The following is a 27388-nucleotide window of genomic DNA, read 5'->3' on the forward strand; positions in this document are numbered from 1 at the left end:
AAACATTAAGAAAACATTGCGAGGAAGCTTGTAAGACTGTCCTATTTCCAATACATCATATAGTTGAAATTATAGATGTATAAAATATAACAATTATAGGTATGTAATGAAAATAAAAAAACTGATTGTAGTTACATACTACTAGTAACATATATTGGAGCACTTTAATACAATTTTATTGTAAAATATAAATAATATTCTTTTATAGTTTGAAATTAATGATTAACTCTTCACACTCATTGTTCATTCATGTGATTGAACGAGAATTGAACGCATCACTATTACTTTAAATATAGCAACATTATTTCACAAAGTGACATTAGCTACTGTCAGCTGGCTTCGTCTAATTAAAAATCCGACTATAGAATTACTAGTGGTAGAGCGTCTTGCGAGCCCACCCGGGTATCACCATGCCTATTTCTACCGCGTAGCAGGAATCTGGTTTGAAGGATAAGACAGCCTATTATATAACTGAGACTAGTGTCAAGGTGATGTTGCTATGTTTATGGGTTCCAGTAACCACTTATTATGTTTATGGGTCGCGAATTCCTTCACCCGTCTATGCAATAAAAAAATTAGTTGTCGACTCGACGCCGTATATATCGATCGAGTGGATGGAAAAGGCAATCCTAACACTGGTTTTCCTATCTCTACGTTTGGGGGGGGGGGGGGGGGAAGCTCTTTTTCCTGTATCTTTATACAACAATTTACTTTTATAAATTTAAGAAAAAGTTTTGAAACAGCTCCGTGTACGAATGATGTATGAATGAATAGACTGTTGTAGCGGCTAAGTAAGTGAATAAAAAACATTTAACGAAAATAAAGTATGCAATTTTAATATCAGTAGTTATTATCAGCATCAGCATTAGGTGGACCTTAATATGTTTTTTTTTGCGTAGGAGTAAGATTCAATAATAAAGTGTAAACAAGTTCCACATTCATTTATTGCAGTATTTCAAACATTCATTACGATTTACGAATATCACTTGTCTGACATTGCTTTAAATACAACCAAACAGTATTCTTGGCGACAAATCAAGCATTTTTCTTCTCTATACACAAAAACTGTCAATGAGCGTTTTTTTTTTCGAATTGAATTTAATTCCGTTATATTAAGAACTAGGAATATTACCTATGTTTATTTTCACATTATTTTATATGTAGCATCAAACATTATCAAAAAGAAATATTTTTTGTGAAAACAGCATCGAAATCAGATGTAAATTGACGTAGCAATACATATATTAAAGACCGCTATCAAAAAAACAGTGTGCATATTATGAACACATGCTGCTCTCTGGGACATTTTAATCCGGGTCACGCAAAAAATCCAAATGTTCTTCTTATATTTTTTTGTCATTTAACAACTACCACTACATTTCTTATTTCTGCATGGATTTAAAAAAGAAAAAAAAAGCTTTAAATTTCCGGGCAGCATAACCTTATCAATATAAAAAGAGTCAACATTTCTATTGAACCCTTTTCGGATACATAGAGAGTATACATGATAATGAGTTGAAGACATCAGTGTTACGGTATACCATAGATGCGTGATTAAAATAGCACTACGCAAAAATCTTTCATTTTAGTGCCTACTTAAAAGAATTAGATTTTTTAAGTTCCACTGGAGCTCGAATATTATCCGAATTTAACAAAAAATATTATTTATCAGTCTTTAACTATATCTTTCCGACAACGATACACTGAACGGTAGCACTGATCCTGTACATTGTCAATCTGATAAATATGTACATAGACGTTATTCAGTCACATCGACGACAATATTGAAAATACATATTTGAATTAAAATATTATTATATTGAATACTAAATTTAGTTAGGATTTTATTATGTTGAATGAATAACACATTGTATCTGTCTAACTTATTTCTGAATAATATGTAACTACTACCGGATACATCAATAAGGAACTGAAAATCGAAAATTTTTCAAATTACCAAACAGACTGTGACGTCATATGAGGCCATGCGTTACGAGCAATTTATTCATCGATTTACACTAGAGCAACAATTAGGCAAAAATTATTTCGTGTTGCGATAGCTTTTGCAAATCTTAGAATTAATACAATTTACATTTCAAATATAATCCATCAGTATTGTATGAAATTAGGATTGAGAAGTAATTTGGAAGATCGGTTTGATGATTATTTAATATCCTTTATAGTTACATGTATAGATTGTTTCCTTATTGGTGTGCGGTTGACAATGAAATTGAGAAATCACAGTAACAGATAATCATAAGACAATATACTAAATGTTTACTCTTTCTACAGAAACAAATTAAAAATGTTTTTCAAAATTTAATAAGTAAAGCAAAAATAATTCAAATTGCACTGTTGTTTTACTATCAGCAAGTTAAATTATATTAAGTATTTTAGAATTCATCATTGTGACCAACAAGCATATTTATTTTAGATGCTACAAATTAAAACGCAGCATTCACTTAATCACAGCACTAAGAAGAAGAAAATCAGATCATTCTTCACAACATTTCAATATTTTGCACCTATATGATTTAGGCTTGATTTTTCAATTATCAGATAAAAATTATTAATTGCATAATAAACACAACCATAAACACATAAAAATTACAGCTGTATGAATAAGATATTTTGTTTCATTTTTATATTGTCTTTTATAATTTAATTGATTGATAATTTTTATCTGATGATTGAAAGGAAAAAAAAAACGTTTAAGATTAACCATCGAATAATTTACAATTGCTTCAAATAAAAAGCGTGACATACGTTTGGAGAATGCAATCGTCACGGTTGCCCTCACTTCCAAAATATAACCATTGAAAACAAAAACATTTTTGAAAAATGTACAGTAATTGTTCAACTTTTTGGCGTCATTACACTATAAATATAAACTATTACAACTAATTTTGTTTTTTTTTTTAAGATAACAAAAATGTATTCACAATGTACCTATGTAAATCACAAATAGACATTTTCATAGCGCTACGATTGCAAGTAGCACCGTGATGTCGTCTGGTTTTCCACCTGGAAAAGAGTATTGTTCATAAGTACATACATAACACTTAGAAAAGCAAAACATGGTGACTATATAGAAGTATGGATAATTTTAGGTTAATATACCTAGCAAAACATGGTGACTATATAGAAGTATGGATAATTTTAGGTTAATATACCTAATTAAATGTAACGATTTTTTTTGTTTAAGGGAATACCGTCTAGTGTGTCTGATAAAACAAATCCCTTTTTTTTTCAATTCACATCTAAAACATGTATAGAAGAGGTAGGTATACTCTGTGGTCCAGGCATAGCAGATTAGCAAGACATTTTTTTCATTCTATAATCTAGACAGTGCAACCTTAACGTTGTGTGCAACCAGTGCAACCTTAACCTTAACCTTAACTTAAAAATATAACGAACTTCACTAATAATGACGTTCTCGAATTAACAAATTTTTCGTAATCCCCTTGAATTGTCCATAAGAGTCAATGTAAAATATACCTTTATACATTGCGAAGATTTCTTGCGAACAACCTCTTTATGTTTTCAACTATAAAAAAAGTGTAAATACCCCTAATTAACGAATATTGTCAAGTTTAAAACCATTCTAGAACGTTCCCACCAATATGACCCTTAAACCCCTAGTATGAGAATCAGTTTCGACAGCTTTCGACATGATTTTGTAGTCGTCGTGGCCTAAAGGATAAGACGTCCGGTGCATTCGTATGTAGCGACGCACCGGTGTTCAAAACCCGCAGGCGGTTACCAATTTTTCTAATGAAATACGTACTCAACAAATGTTCACGATTGACTTCCACGGTGAAGGAATAACATCGTGTAACAAAATCAAACCCGCAAAAATTATAATTTGCGTAATCACTGGTGGTAGGACCTCTTGGGAGTCCGCACGGCTAGGCACCACCACCCCGCCTATTTCCGCCGTGAAGCAGGAATGCGTTTCGGTTCGAAGGGTCGGGTAGCCCTTGTAACTATACTGAGACCTTAGAACTTATATCTCGAGTTGGATGGCGCATTTACGTTGTAGATGTCTGTGGGCTCCAGTAACCACTTAACACCAGGGGGGGCGTGAGCTCGTCCATCCAAAAAAAAAAGACGTGTTATTTGTAAAACAACCAGTGTTTTGTTTGATGAGACGTAATGTATTATAAAAAGTGCTGCTCGTTATTGTTTTTTTACCTTTAATTCGTGAGTTTTATTGTGCGAATCTTTATTAACATTAAATTACCTACATAATGTATGAACCCACCTCGATACTTACTTTTACGGACTCTACTGCATTTAATTTTGATTATTAATCAAAGGTATACATTTTTTTACCTATTTGTTTAAAATAAAAATTACATACAGTAATTTGATAAAAATGAATTATCATTTATTGGTAGAAGTTATTCGCTATAACAAGATGAGTACGTAATGTTGAGGTGAATAAAACTATATTTTTTTTAACTCGCCATAACAAATGGTAGACAAACCTAACCTTAATAAAACAAAACTCACTTTACCGAATTATTTGATATAACGAATATTTATTTATCCTCTTCGGATTTGTTATATCAAGGTAGCACTGTATAACTTACAAGTTGAACTAAAATAATTGAAATTGCTTCGTTACTTTCATTTTATCGGTTATACAGACCAAGAAAAATACGATAAAACGTTTTTCGTTTCGTTTATAACGTTTGATTTTTTACTTTAGATGAGCCGCCTAGCCGGCCGGATTTAGACGGCCGGAATCAAGGCAAGCAATGGAGCATTATTTTTACACGCTTTATATTAACTTCACTTGTTTGTAACCGACTCCTTTAGACGTGAATTTGACCCACTTTAAACGGCCAGATTTCATTCAAACTTTGTAGATTTATCGAGGACCGATGACATTACACTAATTTGATAAGATTATTCCATTATTCAATTTGCAAAATAAGATTTTTGCCAATTTATATAATTTTTGTCTATAGTCGATAAGGCAGGAATTGGTGTTAAAGTACTTAATAGTTTTAAAAATACGCTTTTATAGAAAATTTAACTAAAAAATGAAAAATAAATAAGAGTTTAAAAAAACAAAAAAAACACGCTTTATATAAAATTGAACTAAAAAATAAATTTTAATAAATTTAAATTGAAAATAGTGTAAAATATATTTTATTTAAAAAAAAGCCTAAAACCTCAAGATATAATCATTTATTACTGGTGGTAGGACCTCTTGTGAGTCCGCGCGGGTAGGTATCACCACCCCGCCTATTTCTGCCGTGAAGCAGTAATGTGTTTCGGTTTGAAGGGTGGGGCAGCCGTTTTAACTATACTGAGACCTGAGAACTAATATCTCAAGGTAGGTGGCGGCATTTACGTCGTAAATGTCTATAGGCTCCAGTAACCACTTAACACCAGGTGGGCTGTGAGCTGGTACACCTATCTAAGCAATAAATAAATAAAAGACCCTTTTTTAATATTTCCCCACCTCTTCGCTGGTAGCCTAAGAGGCTACTTCAACTACGCGCGGAAGGGAATATAAGACAGCTCAGAAGAGCTAAAGCTCGTCAATCGCTACAAAAAAAAGTTGTTTCACGAACAGTTACGAAAATAGTAGTTCCGATTGACGATTGAATTGACGCATTCATTCACACGAACCATCGTACTCTTTATATAAACACCAGTATTATCGTACCTTTGTTGCTACATTTAATTTGAATAGGTACTCGAATGCCAAATTTCGTTACAGAAATAATTGCAAATGTATTCCTTTATCGAGCATCACAAGTACAATGAAGATAATCTTTTGAATCAGTAATAACGTATATGCAGGGTAGGACAAAATTGTCATTGAAATCGACTTTGATAAAATATTAACAGATAACTGCGGCTATTGAAACCGTATTTATAAATGTATTATAACAATTTTGTTTGCGTCACAAACGTGGAATTTCTTTTGTTCTTTAAAAAAAAATACTGATAAGTTCTTAAGTGTAGATTCGCTCCCGTAAACAAAATGAGTAGGAGCCGGCATAACAACATGATAATATACCAAAAAGTGACCAGTAGATAGGATTAATATTCATATGTAAAATCTAAATTAGTAAATGATTGTAGCTTTTTTTTTTATAATAACATTAAAAATATTTCGTAATTCTTTTAAAATTTACTACCTTAACGTACGCTATTGCATGCATATGCAATCTGAAAGTAATATTAATTTTATATTTTTGGTTAGTATGATTTTTTTTAAGAAATTGATGTCTGAACTTACGACATCTACACATTACAACATGATGGCCGCCACCAATCTTGAGACATGAGATCGAAGTCTCAATTATATTGTATAACTAGCGACCCGCCCTCGCTTCGCTTCGGAAACATTAAATTTTATTATTGATAGTTGAGTCCCGCGACCGTTACCCGCGGTTGTTGTCGTACCGCGGGTGACGCCGCGAGGCGAAGCTAGTCTAAAAAAAGTAGCCTAAGTTACTCCTTATATCATCAGCTACCTGTCAGTGAAAGTCCCGTCGAAATCGGTCCAGCCGTTCCAGAAATTAGCCGGAACAAACAGACAGACAAAAATTGAAAAAAATGTTATTTTGGTGTATGTACCGTATATATATTCATATGCATGTAGTAAAGAGCGGTTATTTCAATACTTCAAACAGACACTCCAATTTTATTTATATGTATAGATAATACTTGTCAGATCCTTTAAACTAATGCATAGGCAGTACGCTGGTAGCCCAGAATGGTGGTCCCATATCCCCCACTCCTATATTGCAAATGTGCGAAAATATATTAATATTTTGAAGTCTTCACTTTAGTTTTAATATGGACATTTAAATACAATTTTCTCCTATAGCTTTTAATCGATTTTCTCTTTCCTTTAGGAGCTATTAACGAAGCTTTAGTAATAATTTAATAATATTAATAATTTAAAATAATTTAAATCGGTACATTGTTTTTTTTCTTCTTTTCTTTAAAATGTTAACAGTAAAACAATAGAGAAGATGCATTAGATAAAATTAATTTAAATTACAAGGTGTCAATGATTTTTTGTTTTGCTTCAATTTCGATTATTGTTTCAAAAACGATCTATTATTGATTCATTTCATCAACAATATTTTTCGTTGGAAAACTTTTTCTTTCTTTTTTTTTTATTGCCCTTGTAGGCAGACGAGCATACGGCCCACCTGATGGTGAGTGGTTACCTTCGCCCATGGACTTCAGCAATGCCAGGGGCAGAGCCAAGCCGCTGCCTACCAGTTTCTAGTTATTAAATTTCCAAATTTGAAAACTCACCTATAGCATCAATGCCATTTTGTCTGGCGCTTTTTGCGAATGGCGACATATAGCAACCGTCAAATGAGAGATTGCGAGCCATCCACGCAATGGAGTTGGCTACCGACTGCAGCTTCTGCGGGTCCGCGGCGAGCCCTTGGGCCCGTCTCATCTCTGCGACCAGCACAGGTTCGGGGACATTGTCGAAAACTCCGTCCGTCGCCACCAGGATCACATCGTCGCACTCCACCGGAAACTCGGCTGTGTCCGCTGATTCCGGCCTGTCAATTAAATATTCAAGAATTTCAGCTCTTTTGTTATTTGTTTTTATGTTTCACTAGCTGTGCCCGCGACTTCGTCCACGTGAAATTTAACAAAATAGAAATAGCCTAAGTTACTGCTTGTTATACCAGCTATCTGCCAGTGAAAGTCCCGTCGAAATCTGTCCAGCCGTTCTAGAGATTAGCCGGAACAAACAGACAGACAGACAGACAAAAATTATAGAAAATGTCCTTTTGGTATAATATGTGTCGTATATACATTCATATTCATGTATTAAAAATGGTTATTTTAATATTACAAACAGACACTTCAATTTTATTTATTTGTATAGATTAAATTAGTGTATTATTATTATTACTAAACAATAGTAAAAATACTTGAGTTTGACTTGGGTCAAAATAGGCGAAACATCTTTCGACTTTCGATTGTGTAGGTAACAACTAAACTTCAATAATAAAGTGAATAATATGATGTATGATACCACGTATCAAAAGTTAAACATTAAGGTCACCCTAACAAATTAAATAGCATCTAAATATAAAACAGCAATTGTAACAGAATAGAGATGGCACTCTTGTTTAATAATCCACTACTATTATACTAGTAATAATAATATACTAATAGGTACTATTTAAAGCTTTTTTTTTTAACTTAGATGGGTGGACGAGCTCACAGCCCACCTGGTGTTAAGTGGTTACTGGAGCCCATAGACATCTACAACGTAAACACGCCACCCACCTTGAGATATAATTTCTAAGATTCCAGTATAGTTACAATAGAAATTCAATACTATACAATAGAATGGAAATAGGCAGGGTGATGGTACCTACCCGCGCGGTACGTACCTATTCACAAGAGGTCCTACCACCAGTATTTCCGTTATAAATGTAATAAAAAATATTAATTGGGTATTTAAAAAATATTTTAATTAATGATGAATATGTATTCGTTAGTATTGGTATTCATTGTATCTATATGTATAAAATCAATAAAGTAATTTTAATATTATCGGTATATACCAATAGATTTTTTAATACTATTCTTGTGGACAGACCATTTATTTACACTTAAGAATTTACGTGACATTGCACATGGTATATACATATGTATACATGAAATTACGTGAGAGCACGTGAGAATTAATAGTTGGCCAACATCCAATGAGCTAAAAATTCTAATATTAGTGGAGGCAGAAATACAACAACTCTGTATTTACGGAATGGGCACATGACTGCCTCGACTTCGCTGTGGGAGGGGCGAGTTTTATAACAGAACGAAATGTTATTAAACCGTTCTGTACACTAATTTATTGTTCTGTTTACTACGAGAGCGAATAACAGATATATTGAAATAATTTAAAGAGCTTTCGATTTTTATTATATTTCATCGTTTACTTATTTGTGATTATTTTTTTCCTACCTAAGCTGATAAGCCTTGAGAGGCTATTTCAGCGGAACCTTAACTAGTAGGTGAGCTCACGGGGCTCAAACCTGACGACGTTGCTAACACGAACCCTAGCAAGAGCCGTGCTTCGCAGAATCTACCACCGGATCGGAAACGCGACCCACTGAGAAGATCCGGCGAGAAACTCAGTGGGCTGTGTCTGAGGGTTAAATTTGTGAACGAATCGGGCCTAAAACAAAACGCTAGATCTATGCGGTTGATATTGAGCCGGATTTGTGGGTATATAAACGACGGAATACACTGATAAAATTAATAACCTTGAACGCTATGTTTACTCAACCATCAATTATTGATTTAACCTTTTACTTCACATCTCACAACATCAAGAGATAGTGTTTACCATATTTACCGTTATTGAAAGCTAACTATGAATTATGATTATTGCTGGCGGCCACGCAAAACCTGAGCACGTGATAATGTTATTACGGATGCGGGATACAGATTATACATTTGTAATCAAATCACACATTATATTCTAGAGATATTACTGTTAACACTACTATATCATCATCTGTGTTTAGTCTTCTCTTTTTAAATTGCTTGGACACGAGGTCTTAGTCTCAATTATCTATTACATATAACGGCTGTTCCATCTTTCGAACCAGAACTGGTGATCGCGTTTACCCAACTATTGATTAGGTAGATATTACATTTTTTGAATCTTATCGAATCTTCTGATGTCGTCTTGATCTAAAGGTTAAGACGCCCGGTACATTTGTATACAGTAATGCATTTCGGTTTGTAAGGTGGAGCAGACGTTGTACTGTAAAAACAGAGTTCTTAGAACTCATGTCTCAAGGAGGGTGGCGGCATTATGTTGTAGCCGTCTATGGGCTCTGGTAACCACTAATAAAAAAATAAAAAAACAAAGAACCATATTATATTATTAAAAAAAGACGGATAAATAGCGTTTCAAAAACATATTATCACAGGTGGCGTTTTCTACGACCCGCTGCAAGTGATTAGGTCGCCAGAGCAACGTTACAATACGTGCTGTATCTTGAATGACCACTTTCTGTATACGCCCCTTTGCTTATTAGCTTATTATTTTAATATTATCTTGCCTTTAAGTCCTTGAATGCGTGAACTGAGTCGATTTTAACGTCGTTTATTACCTTATTCAACCTGTGTGCTTAGTGCGAGTTTTTTAACGTATCCGATAGCGTAGAAGTTAATTCAAATTTGAATGCAGTTGGAATAGCGCCCCTAGCGGCAAACGTAGGCAAACGTTCCAACTCCATACAAATTCGAGTTAACTTTTACGCTATCGAGAACGTTAAAAAACTCGCACTAAGCACATTGGTGGTGAGCGGTTACCGACACTCATAAACTGGTGGTAGCACCTCTTGTGAGACTGCGCGGGTAGGTACCGCGACCCCGCCTATTTCTGCCGTGAAGCAGTAATGCGTTTCGGTTTGAAGGGTGGGGCTGCCGTTGTAACTATACTGAGATCTTAGAACTTATATCTCAAGGTGGGTGGCGCATTTACGTTGTAGATGTCTATGGGCTCCAGCAACCACTTAACACCAGATGGGCTGTGAGCTCGTCCACCCATTCAAGAAAACAAAAAAGAAAAAAAAACCGTATAGTCGAGAGCTGAGTAGCTGCCGTAGAGACCAAACAATTACCTATCGCTGAGGACGTTCCTGTCGTGTCCCGGAGGCGGTAAACTCAATTGGTATGGCGTATTAAAATAGTGCTGTTGTTCGTGTGAGCGATAGACGACACGGCCGCCTCGCACAACCATGTATCCGCTATCGCCAATGTTTGCTGCTCGCATTAAGCTCTCGTTGCGATCCAAAATCATGACGCACGCTGTACTACTACCTGCAAAACAGAATAATTTCAATTCATCTAAAGATCCTTGTGCTTAGTGCGAGTTTGTTAACGTTCTCGGTATCGTAAAAACTCAAATTTATATTGCAGTTGGAACAGCGCCCCTAGCGGCAAACGTAGAGAAACGTTCCAACTATAATCATTTGAGTTTTTACGCTATCGAGAACGTTAAAAAACTTGCACCAAGCACACCTTTTGTATTTCTGTCAAAAATATGTATTGAGTTCGCGACAAGTTCGAATCACTTATTAATAAATACCTACTACACAAATATCCCTATCAAAAACAAACGGTAGCCTGTTATTGTTAAGATGCGACAAACTTGGCCTTGATAATCTATCATCAGATTTCATAAACTGCTTCCAACAAAAACTTATAGTCTGGATGGTTATTTTTTCTCAGAAAACAGATGGTTGGACATATCTAGCTATATCTGCATAAGGCGGATAAAACTAGAATGACAGACACATACGCCGCACGTGTTTATGAATTGTTTCCGACTTATAAATGAAGCCGGAGCGTCTAATTTGTACGTACTTGCACAACTGTCCTTGTATACATATACGTTTTCATCAATAGCAATTATAACAACAATTTCTATTAAGTTATTGACAAAATGTTTGGTTAAAATAACACCTTCCACCAGATTCGCAAAATTTTCAGTTATTTACCTGTTTCTATGTTTAAAAACCTCAACTTTTATTGCTGCATATGGACAGATGAGCCCATCGCCTATATGCTATTAAGTGTGACTAGTTGGTCACCAACCTTAAGATAAGAGGTTGAAGGCTCAGTTTCACTGATAAAAAGACTGTTTTACTATTTCGCAGCCAAAACAGGACGAAGAGACAAACTTACATCTACGTCATTTATTATTCTTGGCACACACATGTCAGGTCCATACAAATTTATACTTGCTCCCATGAGTAATCTGGGCACCTAACCCTATCCTAGGTTTGCCCATCAAATTGAAATAGCAGTTGTATCACTCAATACAGATAAATTGCGTACCTTATTCATTACACTACAGACACCTGAATTATGAATCAATATATCATTTGAGAAAATGATGGCATGAGAATGAGATATTAGCATAAAATTTTCAATATTTTTGTTTTCATTGTTCTTTTAAGAAGCACTTCTCGAAAATGGTCATATAGATAATTATGACATTACAATCTGTATTTATATCTTAACAAATTTCAATAATAAATTACCTAATATTGGTTTCTTGTGTTCTAATAGCTCATAATAGGATTTGGCTAGCAAGTCTCCAGGTTCTGACAACTTAAAATGACCCATTTGGACTAGTCTCTCACAGGTTCGCATGAGATATGATGAGAATTCACCAGGATCAATTCCATATGCTCGCCAGCCACCAACTCCATCTGCAACACCTGAAAAAGAGTTGAACAATGTATTTCTTACTTTATTTATTAACACTTTACTTATTATACTAAAAGCTACATATTTTATTGTAAAGATTGAATTCTTCCAGACAACCAGTTTACAATATAATTGAAATTTGATTCAACTATCTAAAGGCTAGCTTCATTGTAAATACTTAGTCTGGCCATAAATACTGTTACAATTAAAAATAAACAAAATATTACATTTGAATTTGGAATCTGTCATTTTTATATGATTTATGGTCAGTTTTAGAGAGTACGGCTTGCTCTAAACGCCATGATAATTTGGAGTCCCTAAAACAATCCGTACCATTGGCAGTGAAAATTTTTCCCATGGAAAGAGTGCGTGCTTCTATTGATAACTGGCCTCAACGTTTAAAGGACAGTATTGCAGCAAATGCAGACCACTTCGAATAAGCTTTTTTTTACTTTAAATTGTTTTATATTTATGTATTAAAACTGTAAAACTAATAAATGTTATTTGCAATAGATTTTTTTTATTTTTAATTGTAACAGTATTTATGGCCAGACTAAGTATATGTAGCATAATCTTTATTAAGAGCTTGTAGTGAACAAGAATCCCTTTTTCATTTTTACCTGTTTGTGATCAATGACCATATCGAGAGGTGAAAGGCTATTTATTGGATTTAAGTGTCATTTTTTGAATTTTACAGGAGAGCCATTTAAAGACTAAAATTTGGAAAAAATATCAACAAAAAAACTTCTCCAGCTATTTAAATGGAGTAATCTAATTGTAGTTCAATTAAAAACATCAAACTGTTGATGCTAATCTATATATAAAAATGAATTGCTGTTCATTAATCTCACTAAAACTCGAGAATGGCTGGACAAATTTCGCTAATTTTAGTCTTGAATTATTTGTGGAAGTCCAGAGAAGGTTTAAAATATTTAGATAAATATGAAAATGCTCAGAAGCAAATAAAAATAAAAATTTTGTTTTTTTCTTTGATGTGTCCCCTGTAGGACGGATTCATTTTGTTTGTTTTAAGTTTATTTTACACAAAAGTTTAGATCTTTTATTTATCGATTGAGGCACTACGAAGTCTGCAGAGTCAGCTAGTACCAAATAAAGTGCACCTTTAATTACAATAAGCCTCTTAAACCAAATAACCCTCTATATGTTACCACACATTTTGCAGGACTCAAATGCTGTAAAATCAATATGATTACTGCATTAATGTAACAAAGTAATACAGCTATAGTCTTGTGAATGGCTTTAGATTAGCATGTGAACAATTAAATATATTAAATTTGTCAATAGCTAACAATTATTTATTTTCAAAACAATCAAGTTTTTCAATCAAATCAACATAATTCAAATTCACTCAATAGTTTCCATTGATTAAAGAAATTACTTGTGTGTTCTCTAAATATTGTTGTTAGATTACATTCAATATCTAATTATAAATTGACATTATGAAATTAAATATGTATTATACAATACAGTTTCTCTACCGTGGTACAAAGATGGAGGCTAACAATTTCCAATTGAATTTAATAAAAATACAGCTAGGTGGGTCTATCGTGGTACAAAGATGGAGGCTAACAATTTCCAATTGAATTTAATAAAAATACATGTTAATTTAGCTGTGTATGTAATGACAGTTACCACATCATTAACTTAATAATAATACCTATCTATAATATCGTCCTGGGAACTGGCAATTGTCCTAATTTTAATATGAACGAAATACAGTGGAATTAGTAAATTAGCACCAAACAGTGGCAATTTATCAGCATATCACTAAAATTACAGTAAAAGCATACATTTTTTTAATTAGATGAGCTGCTAGTCTTATTTGCGATGGGACAAATGTAAATAAATTTCGTGTATTATTTATACATGTATAGATCGTATAATGTAATGTCAAAAAAAAGCAATCTAACTAGAAACTAGCAACAAAATGTGTTTATATAAAAATACAACGTAAAATTTAGTTTTTTCAGTGTATTTTCTTACCAATTACATCTGCATTTTGAAAGTTAGTTGCAAACCAAGCGTCGTCACCAAACTGTCCTTTACGAGTTCGCCCATTGGCAATGTCTTTAGGAAAACCACAAACCACTGAAACTAAATAAGGATGCTTCTTATTGAAAACATTTAATTCTGCTGCACTAGAAATACTCGCGAGTCCATTGCGTAGAGCACGTGAGAGCAATCTGCCTGTCCAGAAAATTGACTGCATCGTTTATTTGTTAGTTCACACTTTATCACCGACCTTTTACACCCAAGCACTCATTACCAAAGATTTCAAAATGACGAACAACCAAACCCCATGTTATGTACGTAAACGTAGAATAAGCCGAATTTAAATTGTGTAATTGAATAAAAATTGATTTGATATTTTGAACATAGGTACCCTCGTTCTAAGCACAGACTAAACAACAATAGCATGCAACCATTAGTGGTCGTGTCGCGTGAGTGAGTTCTATTTGTCATAGACACTGTATCACTGTACTAAATGACATACCGTATTTTTTAAGACTACATGGCCTGGAAAAATACTAGGTTTCCTACTTCAGTGAAAAATACAAAATCAAACTCTACAGGCTTGAGACTAGGGTTAGAATGAACTGAAATCAGTTTGTTAAAAAATCGATTTTGATTAAGTACTTTTTTATACTAGGCAATCTCAAAATAAAATAAAAGCATCGAACAAATTTTATATTTTATAATACTAGTAAAAAAAAAAAAAAAACAAAACCTTTCAATTAAAAGTACGAATTCATGTAGTAAGCGCAACGCCTTGGATTACAAAATGTAGGTATTATTTCCACAATCCATGGCTGAGGCATCTTTAAAACGAAACTTTTTGCTCGTTGTTTTTGACAGCTGTCAAATTAAGTAGTGAGAACACACAATTTTTTAAAACCCGACCTTATGTCCTACATCTGAAAGTCGAATATTCGTAAGTATGAAAGTGTGGGTGCAGGTCAATATTGATCCATAAACAACGTTCTGTGACGTTTCCTCCAATCTATGGAAAAAGGAAGGCGTTGTAGAACTTGTAAAATTTGTCGAACGGAGGGCGCTCATCTTCATGGTTAAATCGTAATGACGGCCGATAGCTATTGAAATTTTACACCGGGTTCTTGTAGTTCGCTTTGTAGCATAGTGTTAGCAGAATTAAACTATTTCATTTCTAAAAAAGTGTAAAGAAAAGGCTTAAAACTGGTGTTCGATAAGTCACTTGGCAATATGCCTGCCGTCAGAGGAGATGGTATGCGAGGGCTCGCTGTCTTTATCTCAGACATAAGAAACTGTAAGAGTAAAGAAGCAGAAATAAAGAGAATCAACAAGGAGCTAGCAAATATAAGAAGTAAGTTTAAGGGTGATAAAACTCTAGATGGATATCAAAAGAAGAAGTATGTGTGTAAACTTCTGTTTATATTTCTGCTCGGACATGATATCGACTTCGGGCACATGGAAGCAGTAAACTTACTTTCATCCAATAAATACTCCGAAAAACAGATTGGATACCTTTTCATATCTGTCCTAGTCAACACCAACAGTGACCTCATTAAACTTATCATTCAGAGCATTAAAAACGACTTGCAGTCTCGCAATCCTATTCATGTAAACTTAGCTCTTCAATGTATTGCCAACATTGGCAGCAAAGATATGGCTGAAGCTTTTGGTACTGAAATACCCAAACTTCTTGTCTCTGGTGATACCATGGATGTAGTGAAACAATCTGCTGCACTTTGCCTCCTTCGCTTATTTCGCAAATCTCCTGAGATAATACCTGGAGGAGAGTGGACTTCTCGCATAATTCATCTTTTGAATGACCCCCATATGGGTGTAGTAACTGCAGCGACATCTTTGATTGATGCTCTTGTAAAGAAGAATCCTGATGAGTATAAGGGTTGTGTAACATTGGCTGTAGCTCGACTTAGCAGAATTGTTACTGCCAGTTACACAGATTTACAAGATTATACATATTACTTTGTACCTGCTCCTTGGTTGTCTGTCAAACTGTTACGCCTCTTACAAAACTACACCCCTCCATCTGAAGAACCTGGAGTTCGAGGACGTCTTTCAGAATGCCTAGAAACAATATTCAACAAAGCTCAAGAACCACCAAAATCTAAAAAAGTGCAACATTCCAATGCCAAGAATGCTGTTCTTTTTGAAGCAATAAGTCTTATTATACACAACGACAGTGAACCTAACTTATTAGTTCGTGCTTGCAATCAGCTGGGGCAATTTCTTAGTAATCGTGAAACTAACTTGCGCTATTTAGCTCTTGAATCAATGTGTCATTTAGCTACATCAGAATTTTCTCATGAAGCAGTAAAAAAGCATCAAGAAATAGTAATCCTCTCAATGAAAATGGAAAAAGATGTTTCTGTCAGGCAGCAGGCTGTAGATCTTCTGTATGCAATGTGTGATAAGACTAATGCAGAAGAAATTGTACAAGAAATGTTAGCTTATTTAGAAACTGCTGATTATTCAATCAGGGAAGAAATGGTGTTAAAAGTTGCTATATTAGCAGAAAAGTATGCTACAGATTTCACTTGGTATGTGGATGTAATTCTTAATCTTATAAGAATTGCTGGTGATTATGTCTCAGAAGAAGTTTGGTACAGAGTAATTCAAATAGTAATAAATAGAGATGAAGTTCAAGCATATGCTGCTAAAACTGTATTTGAAGCATTACAAGCCCCAACATGCCATGAGAATATGGTTAAAGTTGGAGGATACATTTTGGGAGAGTTCGGTAACTTGATAGCTGGAGATACAAGATCATCACCACAAGTTCAGTTTGAACTTCTACATTCCAAATACCATTTGTGTTCTGTTGCAACAAGAGCCCTATTGTTATCAACGTATATAAAGTTGGTTAATCTTTTCCCAGAAATAAAAAATAGAGTTCAAGAAGTATTTAAGGCAGATTCTAATTTACGTTCAGCTGATGTTGAGTTGCAACAAAGGGCATCAGAATACTTGCAACTTAGTATTGTAGCCAGTACAGATGTTTTAGCCACAGTATTAGAAGAAATGCCTGCTTTCCCTGAAAGAGAATCTTCTATCTTAGCAGTATTGAAAAAGAAGAAGCCAGGTCGTATTCCAGATGATGTTAGAGAATCAAAGAGCCCTCTGCCCACTGTTGCTCCCACTGCTATACTAAATTCTACTAACAATACTAATAGCTCCAGTGCTGATCTCCTAGGACTGTCTACACCACCTGGTTCTGCAGCCCCTACTACAGGGAATGGCTTATTGGATGTACTTGGAGATTTGTACACATCAACAAAAATAAGCCCCAGTACTGTACAGCAAAATAACATCAAAAAGTTTTTGTTTAAAAACAATGGGGTGCTTTTTGAAAATGAATTGATCCAAATTGGTGTTAAAAGTGAGTTCAGACAAAATCTTGGCAGAATTGGCCTATTTTATGGCAACAAAACCCAATTTCCAATCCAGAATGTCCATCCTGAGTTACATTGGACTGACTTGCATAAGTTGAATGTACAAATGAAACCAATGGAACCTATATTGGAAGCAGGTGCTCAAATCCAACAAATGCTGACAGCTGAATGTATAGAAGATTTTACTGATGTACCAAGCATGTCAGTCTCATTTATATATAACAATGTACCACAGAAAATAACAATGAAACTCCCACTCACCCTTAACAAATTCTTTGAACCAACTGAAATGAATGGTGAATCATTCTTTGCACGGTGGAAAAATTTGGGAGGCGAACAACAGAGAGCCCAAAAGATTTTCAAAGCTCAGGGACCGATTGATTTGACTGGCACAAGAACAAAATTGGCTGGATTTGGCATGCAATTATTAGATGGTATCGATCCTAATCCAGATAACTTTGTATGTGCCGGCATTGTCCATACAAAGATGCAACAAGTAGGATGCTTAATGAGACTGGAACCTAACAAACAAGCTCAAATGTACAGACTAACCATACGATCTAGTAAGGAGTCAGTTTCACAAGAAATCTGCAACTTACTTGCTGACCAGTTTTGAAAATATGATTAGAATCACACATAAAATTGTTGATAAACACTTAAATGGTGTAATTGATGCTTAGCAGTTTAGGTTGTAGAGTAGCTATACTACTAAGTACAATTTTGAGCAGAGTTGTAGTATGTTGCATTTTAGCAGAAGACAAATGAAATCTCCTAAGTAGAGTAATGAATTTATTTTAGTTCTATTATAATATTTTTCTAACTCACTATAGTTTGTGTTTGATTCATACTGAGAAATCAAAAGACAGGTTTATGTTTATTATACATATGTTTTCTTTTTTAAATTATATATAAATGCATTTGAGCCTAAAATCATTTTCATAATTCTACATGTTTTATTTTTAACATTAAAATACTTTCTGTCTAGAAAATAAATTGTTTGCAGATAAGATACCCTTTTATCAAATTTATCTGCTTTGTATATTTATAAATAAAAAAACATGATCATGTCCCATTAATGAAGATAATTTACCAATTTTAAATAGGTACTTCTTTTATACGTAAGTATAATGTAATGTTAAAATGTAAGTGTACCAAAGTAGATTTTTGATGTTGTTATGAAATTACAAATTAGAAAAACAAATTTTTTGGCTTGTGAAAATATCTTATCTCTGAAGTAACATTTCTAAGTATACTGTCTGTTACTAGATTTATTTATTAAGGTATATAATATATCCATCATCATATTATTAAAAATCTTGCAAATCTTAAGTATAATTTGGTTGAAATTAATATAGAATAAAAATATGCATTGTTTCAATATTCAACAAGAAAATAGTTAAAAAATTATTAAGTTTTATGAATTTTGTTACAATGGGTAACCATAAATGTACATGGACACATTCCTGATTTTTTCCATACTTCTCAACGACTTTTATAACTCTTCTGAAATTAACAAAATTCTTCTGTAGTGTCGTTAACGTGTGAATGTGTAAAGAAAATGTACACAAAGCGTCATCCACTGTCATTATTTTTAGAATAGAGATTGTGTTGTAACCATTGAGTTGTAGGAATCTCAAATTACAATTATTTATTTTCATATAATTTTGTACCATATTACCACAGATTGTAGAATGTAGCAAATTGTAGGTCATATTTTAGTATTATAAACATAAAATGTTATAAAATTGGTAGCATGCTAAAGTTTTCTTTGCATGGTAGATAAGTTAAATATAATATATCATTCAACATATTTAATCTTGTTATTAATGTGGTATAGCATTACTGTATGTATATTATGAAAAAAAACTACATGCTTACTGATAAATATACATTTGGATAAGCAAGATTATTGTTAACTGTGAAACTTCGCAACTAAGCGTGATTCATTAATAGTTATAGATGTTTGTTCTTGCGCTTTCTAAATGATATTGTAACTATTCCTAATAAAATATTTATCCAATTTAACCACGGCATTTTACAATGTCCCTATTATGTTACACCCAATACCAGATGGACATACACTGATAAAAATGATAAACACTGAATAAAATAATATGTTACTGTTTACAACAATTATTAGGTAATAAAATTGAATCGCGTTTATGTTTAACTAAATTCTTTTGAGACGGGTACTTCGACCTCATGCCTTAAGGCGCTCGTAAACGGGCTATAAAAATTGCATCTTTTTGGCAATTTTTCTTGACCAATATAACTCAGTTATATTTGCAATTTTATTTTGCAATACATTGCAGTGTTGCCTTTCAAGATTCGGCAACTGGATTGGTGAGGAGTTTTGCTCGTACACGCGGGGCATATTGCGACTGGATCTCGTAGGACAAAATTGTGGATACTGAAGGTGTTGCCGTTTCTGCAGCTTTTATTATTTTGTGTCATCGTTTAAAGAAACCGAAACCTAGAAGAAGAGTGTAGATCCGGCCATATTTAAACAGACGAGAAACCATAACTAATCTTGACAATGAGCTGATTCTCGATAAATATCTGTTTCAAAACTTCACTGGGATGTTCAGAAGTGACTTCGAGTATTATTATTATTCTTTTCGACGGAAAAGAGATGGTCCTGGAGAGATGGAGATCGGCAAAGACGATATACTGCAATATCACAGTGAATTTAAAGCAGGATAAATAATTTGTAATATATTGACAATATCGCCGGGCTATACAGCAATATTGCAGCAATTGTTGCACTTTTTTGAAATATAAGTATACCTAATTAGCAACTTGGTGACTATGATATTGCAGCAAGAAATTGTCAGAAAACCAGCCTGTTTACGAGCACCTTTAAAGTGGACGGCGGTGTTGATGTTGCTTGTGGGCTCTGATACCGCAATACCGTTTTCCTGTGATTAAGTACTTACGTGTGATCTTTTCGCGTCTAAATTTGATGATATTAGACGCTGCAAATTTACCCAAACACGAGTTAGAAAAGAGAATCTGAATATAGTACTGATAGAAGCGGATGATGTGAAAGAAAAGGAAGCAGTAGCTCGAGTGGCCTTTTTTTTTCGGGCTACGAATAAATAATAAGTCGTAGTTTTCGGGCCTGGAGCCGAACCTCCTACGAGGTCCCTGCGCCTAGGGGACGCCTGGGGTTTTTTTTATTTATTGCTTAGATGGGTGGACGAGCTCACAGCCCACCTGGTGTTAAGTCGTTACTGGAGCCCATAGATATCTACAACGTAAATGCGCCACCCACCTTGAGATATAAGTTCTAAGGTCTCAGTATAGTTATATCGGCTGCCCCTTCCTTCAAACCGAAACGCATTACTGCTTCACAGCAGCAGTTTAAGGATGGTTCTCACAGTAAGCAACTGTTTATTGTACATTCCTCTGGTATTGTTGATATTCATGAGTGACAGTGCCTATTTACAATCTGGTGGGCTGTGTGACTGTCTGCTTCCAATGACATTAAAATGTTACTAAACCTAAATGTGATAAATTGCGAGAAAATTGTGATATTAGATTCATGCTACCCATAACTAGATTCTATCGACTTGTCTGACATTTGTTGAATCAAAATTACTTATATCATGTGGCTTTTCTGTCGGTAAGAATTTACAGAATAACAAAATTTATGAAGCAAAGAAGAATTAAAGTTCAGAAAGCCACCGAACGTTTTATTTTGCATATTTCTTACTTTGCAATACTTTGCATCAACTAGGTAATTAAATTAATGATTGAAAAAATGATTTAGGTACAATGATTTTGTATATAGCTAATACTAATAAAATTTCAGAATACTGCATACAATGTTTAATGGAGGATATCAATAATTTAACGAAGGTGAGTTTATGTATAAAATTTATTTAGATGAAAGTATGCTGTTTTTATAATTTAGACCAGGATCTTTTTTATTAATTATAATTCACAACCCTGCAAAGCCACCAATTTATATCTTCACACGTAATTAATCGAACCATTCTTCTACGTTAGGCGAATTTTCTAATACGTCGTTTGATTCACTGAAACAAAAGATAAAACATTATTTCTATAGAAAATAATTCTCGTCTTCTTATTTTAAAAATATCCTAGCTAAATATTAAAAAACGAAGCCCTTTCAATTTAGTCGTGTTCGTTGTCCGTAGGTAAAAGGCTTATTACACTTGGCTCAATTTAGTCGACTAAATTCAGAAGCAAGTTAGAAGCTTCTGATTACACTGTTCTAAATTCAGTTACTGAATCAATTGTCAGTTTAAACGCGACGAAGTAGGACGTGTCGTGTGTGTAAGAGGATGGCCCCAGTATTGTCTAGACAACAAAAAATTGGTCTTGGCGTAGCCCTCGCTGTCGGCTCAAATAGAATAAAAAAAAGAATAAGAAGAATATAGGTGAAGAAATATTTATTGCTGCGCGGAAAGTTAGCAAATATGAACATTATGAGTTATTTAGAAACAGCAGACTTCAGAAATTATCTACGAATGGATTCGAGATCGTTTGACCCAATATTAAACCTTGTGACACGGTTTATTCAAAAGCAGGATACTATCCTACGATACTACGATAGTCTATTATATATATAACTATTATATATCTAATCCTACGATAGTATAAGGCCAAAAGAAAGATTGGTTGTAACATTAAGATTTCTTGCAACTGGAAATTCGTATCAAGATTTAAAATTTAGTTCTTTAATATCCCAACCCCTGCTGACAAAAATTATCCCTGAAACATGTCGGACTATCTATAAATGTCTGTCACATTAAATAACGGCGACTGAAATAAATACTTTTTATCGGAAGTAAAAAACAAACTAAACCGTCCTTACGCACGGAGAGCTATGGGACGACTGAAACCATTAAGTAACTAAATACGATTACACCTTGTTAAATGCGTTTCTAATTAGGCTTCTAAATGATTTAGTCAGTCAGAAACCATCCCTGCTACTGAATTTAGTGAGCTAGCTTACTGAATGCTATTACACTTCACTGAATTCAGTAGCGACTGAATTCAGTCGACTAAATTTAGCCAAGTGTAATAACCTTTAAGCCGGGATTGTATTATTGCAATTAAAAAGAAATATGTATTTTGATTTAATTTACTGAAAGATATTAGATAAGTGATAAGACTTCAACTATAGGTAAGAAGGTCTTGAGTAGGTAGTTTTTGAGAAAACTATAGGATACTTGTGGTGGGTGATACGTAGTGATTTTAGCAAAGAAAATTTGTTTTGTTTATTTTGTAGACCAACATTCATTAATCCAGTTGATTATTGCGCAACTTGAAAATGATGCTGAAGCTAGAACTGGATTGAAATAACGATAATCCTTCGAAGGCTATGTACCTATACTTGAGCCTTAGAACTTATATCTCAAGGTGGGTGGCGCATTTACGTTGTACATGTCTATGGGCTCCAGTAACCACTTAACACCAGGTGGGCTGTGAGCTCGTCCACCCATCTAAGCAATAAAATATATTTTTTTTATTACTCTTGTAGGCAGACGAGCATACGGTCCACCTGATGGTGAGTGGTTACCGTCGCCTATGGACTTCAACAATGTCAGGGGCAGAGCCAAACCGCTGCCTATCGTGTAGCTTTTTTTCTTTTAACATACGACCTATAACATTAATGTATTTCCTAGAGACACAGCCCAATGAGTTTCTCGCCAGATCTTCTCAGCGGGTCGCGCCTGTGATCCGGTGGAGATTCAGCAAAGCACCGCCCTTGTGTCTCACAGATGCTAGCAAAGTAGCCCAGGCTGAGCCCTGTGAGCTCGCTTACAGATTCGGTGAAGCTCCAATTAAGCTCTTGGTGTTACAGTAGGCAGTAGGTAGGTAGGGAATAAAAAAATGAATTTTCGTTTTTTTTTAAGTTCATATTTCATGAACACGTAAAACTAAGGAGGATGCTTTTTGTTGTCTCGACTGCCCACACGCCACAATGTGTTTTTTAATCGTAAAATTCAAACAATGTTTTAACTGTGTAAATGTCTTTGTTTTTGGGAATAGTTCAAATACACCCCGATCCAGATTAAAGTCATGAAAATTATTTGACTTAAACTATGAAAAGCGATAAATTTAATCTTGAAGTAAGTATTTTAATTTTGAAAAGATGTTCTTAAATTTTCAACAAAACTACATTGTGGGTCTGTCTAATTTTCATAATGAATTGTTTTTGTATAATTGGTTGTCTAACACATCGTATCATCATCATCATCATCATTCTTTCCTATTACCCTCTGCTGGGGTGTAGGGCTCGAATCATATTTTCTAAAAACCCCTAGCTCCTGCTCCACCGAGCGACGCCAAGTTGTTCTGGGGCGGCCTCTCTTCCTTTTGCCAGACACTTTCAAGGTCAGTACTCTCTTTGATAGGTGGGTAACACATAGTATAGAAATAAAAAATTAAAATGTACCTATCTAAAGATGGATCATTACTGAACATCTCGGTGGGTACAGTAGGCGGTGCACGTTCTGGCAGGAGTTCCAAATAGGATTGTCGCGACTGTAGATGTCGTTCTACTTCTTCCGGTGTCATGTGGCCGTCACCTGGTGACAGCCCGAAACCAAGGGCAGGAGACACCTTGTTCAACATTGCGACACTGCTTTGTTGCTGGAATCAGATATTTTCAATGTTAGATTAATTTAAAAAAATTAAGGTACAATACCAAATAGCTAGTTTTTATTTGTTATTGCTCAAGTGTGTAGACGAGCTCACGGCCTACCTGATGTTAAGTAGTTACCGGAGTCCATGACGTAAATGCCGCCACCCACCTTGAGATTATGAGTTCTAAGGTCTCAGTATAGTTACAATGGATGCCCCACCATTTAAACCGAAAGGCATTACAACTTCAAGGCAGGGTGGTGGTACCTACCCGTGCGGACTCACAAGAGGTCCTACCACCAGTAATTACACAAATTATAATTTTACAGGTTGATTGTTATTACATAATGCTATTCCTTCACCATGGAAATCAATCGAGAACATTTGTTAAGTACGTATTGCATTAGAAAAACTGATGCCTGCCAGCGGGATTCGAACACCGGTGTATCTCTAGATACGAATGCACCGGACGTCATATCCTTTAGGCCATGACGACTTTAAAATTACTTCTCAACAAAATTAATTGAATTACGATAAAATTAGGTTCATACATTTGACTTCAAATTTATTGAAACTATGTTTGATTTTTCTCGAGTTTAATATTATGATATATTTATTTCACAAATATATATTTGTGTAAAATTTCGCAATATAATTTTTAGTTAACAGAATGCATTTATGGATTCATAGAAAACTGCAACACAAGTTTATTTATAGATTCATTCAATGTTTTTTCTATTTTATTTCGACCTGGACTATCTGTTAGGTACTACTTGATAAAAAGATTTCATACAAAGCATTTTATACGACATTAAGCAGTGTCAAATGAATGTAAAGATAGTTAGCAAAAAAATACGAACTGTATGATTGGTGTTAGCTGGTTTCCTTGCCGGTACTGCTCTTTTTCTTTTTACAGCATTTGTGATCTTGGTTGGTGCTGAATTATTCGATGCATTTTGTTGAACTCCACCAACTTCCATTTTCTTTCTGAGGATCAAAAATAAAAATCATCTTAGTAAAACTTTAATAATTTTTAAATATAAATATTTGTAAAGCTGCTTAGTAATAATTAATTTATAGAATTAATCACTGCAGAACTTCACTAAAATATTATGTAATATTGTATTGGTGATAGTAAGGGATTTGGTAGATTTGACCGCACTTGGATGACTATCTTCCTATTTCTGCAAATAATCGTGCCCTTCGCTTTGAAGGTTGGGTAAGATTCTATGCTGTAGAATTTAGATTTCGCCTTCATATATCAAAGTATTAACTTTGCAGCATTGACAGCATTCAATGTCATAGGACTAATAATTACTGTTTCACTAAAAACTTTTACACAACAAGTAAAATTATTGTCATTTGGCAAACAAAAAAACTACATACAACAAAAATACATATGAATTCTATTTGTCATAACAAAACAGAATCAGTGCTCCTTTTATTAGTACAGAACATTGAAAGAGATATATGATTTTATGTGAGTCAAATTTAAAGGATTTGTGTCATATTATAGGAAATCGGGAATCCCTTTTTATCAAAATTGCACTTCAAGTTTTGGTGTATGGAACTTAATTACATGTGACAACATTTGGTGCAAAATAAATGAGCAAACCATATATTATACAATAACACACAACCTGTTTGGTGTTAGTTTGGGTGGAGTGAGATTTGTTTTAGAAGTTTAATAATATGTATTATGGATATATAACAAAAATAGCGATGATTTGTCATATTAATTTAATTAATTCTAGCACTCTGTCAACCAATGTGATAAGAGACTATTTATCTGCAAAAAATTAGAATAACTAGAATTACATGTCGACAATATGAAGACAATACAATTCAAGGTTTTAAATGAAGCTTTTAATTTAAAAATTCATACCTTTTACTTATTTCCATTTGTATGTGATCAGTATCATCTGAAGATTCTGTATCTTCGCTTTCTGAAGTTGTGCTTTCTGGTTTTTCATATTGCAATAGTCTATCCAACAAAAAACTACGGTCCCGAGAAACCTTTAATAACCTCTTCTGACTATTTCTTAAAGCATCTTGAAAACATTCATTCTCCTGTAAGCATTTGTTTTACACTATATGGGTAGTATCATTGACAGCCCTCTCTTTCTCTCTTTCTTTCTGTTATGTATAGATATTAAGTCGCATAATAAAAGGGCAGGTTTATGCAAAAATAAACCAGTCTGCTTTGAAATTCCGATTTTCATTTGTAATACACTACACTTTCCTATTACCCTTTGCTGGGGTGTAGGGAATCAAATCAAATAAAATCAAAACAGCCAACATAGTATTAACTTAATACTATTAAGTATTACTCTCTAATTGTGGAAGTTGTTTGTGAAAATGTTTTGGGTACATATTTCCTTCCAAAAATTGACAGCAGCTGTAAGCATTTGAAGTTATGAACATATATACCACTTAAAGGCTTAGCGTACCTAAGTAAATATTCCACACTAGCTGTGTACTCAAGCTCAATAATATTTAATTAATGAATACAAATCTTACATAAATAAGATACTTGAGTTTCTTTTTTAATGCCAAATATTGAGCACTATAGTTTGGTTCCGCTTCAGGTTCACTACTGCTGTCACTGGAGTATCCCTTCTGCGAGTCGTGTGTTCGTGTCGGTTCTGAGGCACTATTGCTACCACTGGCCCCTTCGCTTGCCTGCATGTTCGCCATTGAACGGCAGTACCACCCATCTAACATCCTCTACAAAGAAACGTTTAGGATTTCAACATTGTATATGTAACTTTTTAAACAATTTAAGAACGATCTACATTCTATACTTTTTTATGGTTGTACGTTTGTTGTGTATAAGTAACTTCAGTGCTCGTTCTATAACGTATATGTAGTACCTTAGGATAATTATTGGACGCCACAATTATAATTTTATAATTACAGTTCGGATAAATGAAACTTATATTAAGTAAATTTGCTCACAAATATTCAAAATAGAATGCTTTGTTTATTTTTAGTAAGTAAAATAACCTCACTGGCAACGCATGACAATTGACAGCTATTGACACAAATAATTTTTTTCATTATGATTTAAGAGGCAAAAGGTATAGTACCCACAAAATAAAATATTTTCA

General features: G+C 34.1%; 3 protein-coding genes across 4 annotated transcripts; 1 reads left to right on the forward strand and 2 right to left on the reverse strand.

The window, feature by feature from the left end:
- Positions 1–926: 926 nt before the first annotated feature.
- LOC114248143 (protein phosphatase PTC7 homolog) lies at positions 927–14740 on the reverse strand. Its single transcript, XM_089729191.1, has 5 exons — positions 14248–14740; positions 12075–12254; positions 10650–10848; positions 7297–7556; positions 927–3024 (listed from the first exon to the last, which is right to left on the reverse strand). The coding sequence occupies exons 1-5, from the start codon at positions 14471–14473 to the stop codon at positions 2975–2977; spliced, it is 915 nt and encodes a 304-aa protein (XP_089585317.1). The 5' UTR covers positions 14474–14740; the 3' UTR covers positions 927–2974.
- Positions 14741–15255: 515 nt separating this feature from the next.
- Positions 15256–19685, forward strand: AP-2alpha (adaptor protein complex 2, subunit alpha). The gene has a single exon (XM_028181275.2). The coding sequence runs from the start codon at positions 15487–15489 to the stop codon at positions 18274–18276; it is 2790 nt and encodes a 929-aa protein (XP_028037076.1). The 5' UTR covers positions 15256–15486; the 3' UTR covers positions 18277–19685.
- A 1837-nt stretch (positions 19686–21522) lies between these two features.
- On the reverse strand, positions 21523–27296 carry LOC114248168 (uncharacterized). 2 transcript variants are annotated; one of them, XM_089729192.1, is made up of 6 exons: positions 27152–27296; positions 26799–27005; positions 26164–26348; positions 25139–25265; positions 24091–24287; positions 21523–21700 (listed from the first exon to the last, which is right to left on the reverse strand). In XM_089729192.1, exons 2-6 carry the CDS (start codon positions 27000–27002, stop codon positions 21646–21648), a joined length of 768 nt encoding a protein of 255 aa, XP_089585318.1. In that variant the 5' UTR covers positions 27003–27005; positions 27152–27296; the 3' UTR covers positions 21523–21645. The 2 variants fall into 2 exon arrangements, with proteins under 2 accessions (XP_089585318.1, XP_089585319.1); XM_089729193.1 differs by lacking the exon at positions 27152–27296 and adding an exon at positions 27083–27107.
- Positions 27297–27388: the final 92 nt, after the last annotated feature.

The sequence above is a fragment of the Bombyx mandarina genome, chromosome 08 (genome assembly GCF_030267445.1).
Source record: "Bombyx mandarina strain Sakado chromosome 08, ASM3026744v2".
NCBI classification, from domain to species: Eukaryota; Metazoa; Arthropoda; class Insecta; order Lepidoptera; family Bombycidae; genus Bombyx; species Bombyx mandarina.